At 30.7% G+C, this 3511-nt stretch overlaps 1 protein-coding gene across 1 annotated transcript; it reads right to left on the minus strand.

The window, feature by feature from the left end:
* Positions 1–900: 900 nt before the first annotated feature.
* On the minus strand, positions 901–3259 carry LOC139842258 (uncharacterized mitochondrial protein AtMg00810-like). Its single transcript, XM_071832423.1, has 3 exons — positions 3226–3259; positions 2236–3175; positions 901–1045 (listed from the first exon to the last, which is right to left on the minus strand). The coding sequence occupies exons 1-3, from the start codon at positions 3257–3259 to the stop codon at positions 901–903; spliced, it is 1119 nt and encodes a 372-aa protein (XP_071688524.1).
* Positions 3260–3511: the final 252 nt, after the last annotated feature.

A 3511-nucleotide genomic window follows, 5' to 3' on the forward strand; every position in this document is an offset into this window, starting at 1 on the left:
AATCCTAGAGAGAGAAATTTAAAACTGAAAATGAGACTTTTACTTCTCTTGAACAATAGCCATGAACACTACTATCCAATAAGAGTAGGTGACTATTTATAGGCCAATAGTTCATTCCTTTTACAATTAGGTACTAGCACTAATTTATAGATTTTGTGACCATAAATTGAGTCCTAACAAAAACTGTACCAGGTGTTGGATTAGGTAGTCGTTAGTTGTTATTGTTATCTTGTGATGAGGTTCAGATTAAATAATTGTAACGTGTTTCTCATAATCTGCAGATCGACTAAAATCTATGGACACAGACAACAATATGGGTTATACCAAAAATATTCGCTATAAAATATTATCTTTCAACATACTGTTTATACTTAAAATGATACTCCGTAGTCCGTACGTAAATAGAGAATAACTAGTTATCGAACCCTCGATTCACGCCAGGGGTTCGATTTTCAATGTATTTTATTGTGTTTAGTTTGTAAAATTATTTCGTGGCTAACAATCATGTCGTTGAAGCGCAACTCGAGTCGAACTAAAAGGTATAACCCGTCAAAGATTTAAATGTTATTTTACATCTCCGCGTTTCGCTATGGAATTGTCGACTTTTAAAAATTTAACGCAAAATCAACGTGTATGAAAAGTACCTCAAATATTTTTTAAAAAGCGTCTGTTTTGCCTATAGTTAGTGACATAGTGTTCCTAAAATTATTTCGAGTTTAACGATATTTTCGGAAAAATTAACTCGTTACGAGCGAGAAGATATGACCTGTTGTATATTTGGGTGGAGTTTAGTTAAGATTTTTTTATGAAAATAGTTATTTGACTTTCTATAATATTACTGATTATGAATATAACTTTTATTGGTTAGTGTTTTTTTTTTAACAGCAATTATGGGATCATCTAGGGGACTAAACCACTCACACGTTCATCTCCCAGGACATGGGCGGTAAAACCCCTCTCCCCAACTGCCTCCGCAACGCGATGTGCACTATTGCATCTCACGGGCTTTCGACCTCTCGTTAAGAGGGACAAACCACCACGTGAGCTACAACACAATGTTAGTGTTATAATGCACACAAAAAATTAATCATTGAAGCTAATATACGATTTAGATTAAAGTCCACTTTTTATTTACTTGTCATTTGTACAACAATAAAGTTTATACTCTGTGTATTAATGTTATAATGTCATTATTTTCCCAAATTAATTATTCAATTTCATAAATAGTTCAAAAATAAAAGGGTAAGTTTTGTTTTGGCTTAATATATGTATTTAAGACAAAAAGATAAATAAAAATAAAAAATAAAATTGTAAATTAATAAAAGTACAACGCACCGTGTTTATTGTGAGAGGACAATAAATAGTAAATAGGAGAGTATTAAATAATACAAAGTAATTTTAATAGTAATATTGATAAAGAATTAAATTATAATAAAAAATATATACACATTAATCTTGATCATGTAACAAAAAAAAAATTAGTGTTTCTTTTAACTTTGTCATTTCTTTTAAATATATAACTTTTTAATGTTGATTTTTCTTTTTTAAATTTAATATCAGTGTTTATTCATGACAACTTTAAATTATACGTAAGGAATTAAGCTATATCTGATATGTTAAATTTCTAGTCGGTGGTGAAGCCTTGTGGTAAACATGAGTGGCATATGCCACCTGTCAATATGGCTTGATAGTGTTAAATGGTTATTAAATCATATTGTCCTTTTGGTAGAGTACTAGAGTTCATGGTTTTTAACCTTGTGGTCTCTTTTTGATTTTTACATTAGGTTTGTAAAAATATATCAATCTAACAATATAATTACCAGAATAATCAAACAATAATCAATACACAATCTTTTTCTCACGGGAAATAAAATTCCGAACACTCTAAGATCACAGAAAATTTGTGATCAAAATAACTCACAATGAACAACAATGAAATCGAATTTGAGATGCAGCATCAGAAAATAAGCAGATGAACAAATGATTCGTGAACCCTAACTCTGTCTTTAAATATGCAGCCTTCCAGAAACTTCAAAACCAGCTCCTCCACTTTAGAATATCAACAAATGACCACAAAGCTTTGGCTCCAAGTAATCATCAATAAATATACAGGATCAGTCCCTCAAATATATGAAATGATGAAACCTGCACCAAAACATTTATGCAAAAGAATAAGGGAACTATTTAAGAATACAATCCAAACTAAGTTTGAATATATAAACTTAAGTTTGAAACAAATCTTTTAAACCCAGGGCATTAGATAACACATTGTGTTGATAAGAGCCCGACCCTTTAATTAAAATGTCTTCAAGTTGATTTGAAGAATCAACTTTAACAGTTTTGATCAATCCACTAGAAACTTTTTCTCTGATAAAATGCATATCAATCTCAAAATGTTTTGTTCTTTCATGATAAACGGGATTCGCAGCAATTTGAATAGCAGAAGTGTTATGACAATGTAGTTTAACAGGTAATTCAATATGAATACCAAGTAAGAGATTCTTAATCCAAACAATTTCACTAGCAGCGGTGCCCATGGCCCTATATTCTGCTTTAGCAGAGGATCTGGAAATTGTTGCTTGTTTTTCTTTACTTTTCCAAGATGTTAAAGAATTGCAAAAAAATACTAAGTATCCAGTAACAGATTTTCTATTAAGTTTACACTTACCCGAGTCAGAGTCACAATAAGCATTAAGATTAAAATCGTTACCTTTAACAATCTGAATACCTTTTCCAGGAGCACCTTTAAGGTATCTAAGTACTCTAAAAGCTAAGTCAGAATGAGATTGTAAAGGTGAATGCATATACTGACTAAATACATGTACAGCAAAAGAAATATCATGCCTGGTAAGAGTAAGATACATTAACCTTCCAACAAGTTTTTGATACTCATTGATATTTGCAACATGTTTGTCACTAGCACTTGGTTCACAAGCAACACATAAATTTTGTTCCATTGAAGTACTAACAGGTTTACAACCAGTCATACCATAATCAACAAGAATATCTAAACAGTACTTTCTTTGAGACAAGCAAACACCATCAGTATTATTCGACACTTCAATGCTAAGGAAATACTTCAATTTTCCAAGATCTGTAATTAAAAACTTAGACTTTAAATAAGTTTTAGACTTATTTATTTCATCAACATTATTTTCAGTGTTAACAATGTCATCTACATACACCAACAAGTCAATGGACACATTATTGTTATTTTTAACATACAGAGAATAATCCCAAATACTGTGTTGAAAACCATGATCAACAAGAGCAGAATATCATTTCTCATTCTATTGTCTAGGGGCTTGTTTCATTCCATATAAAGACTTATTAAGTTTACAAACACTTTTATCACTATCAGAGAAAAACCCTTCTGGTAAAGACATATAAACTTCTTCATTTAAATCTCTATAAAGAAAATCATTAATTATAGATTCCAGCCATTTTGCACAGAAAGAGTAATAATGCATTTAACAGTCACATGTTTGACAACAGGTGAAAAGGTTTCATC

This window comes from Rutidosis leptorrhynchoides, chromosome 4 (assembly GCF_046630445.1).
Source record: "Rutidosis leptorrhynchoides isolate AG116_Rl617_1_P2 chromosome 4, CSIRO_AGI_Rlap_v1, whole genome shotgun sequence".
In the NCBI taxonomy this organism is placed as follows: Eukaryota; Viridiplantae; Streptophyta; class Magnoliopsida; order Asterales; family Asteraceae; genus Rutidosis; species Rutidosis leptorrhynchoides.

Excerpts from the sequence above, each read along its gene's own strand:
- LOC139842258 (XM_071832423.1), bottom strand. The coding sequence starts at position 3,259 with ATGGTTTTCAACACAGTATTTGGGATTATTCTCT. Across the intron at positions 3,176-3,225 it reads AGTATTTGGGATTATTCTCT|ATGACATTGTTAACACTGAA; the intron begins GTATGTTAAAAA and ends TGGTGTATGTAG. Across the intron at positions 1,046-2,235 it reads GCCCTGGGTTTAAAAGATTT|CTCACGTGGTGGTTTGTCCC; the intron begins GTTTCAAACTTA and ends ATTGTGTTGTAG.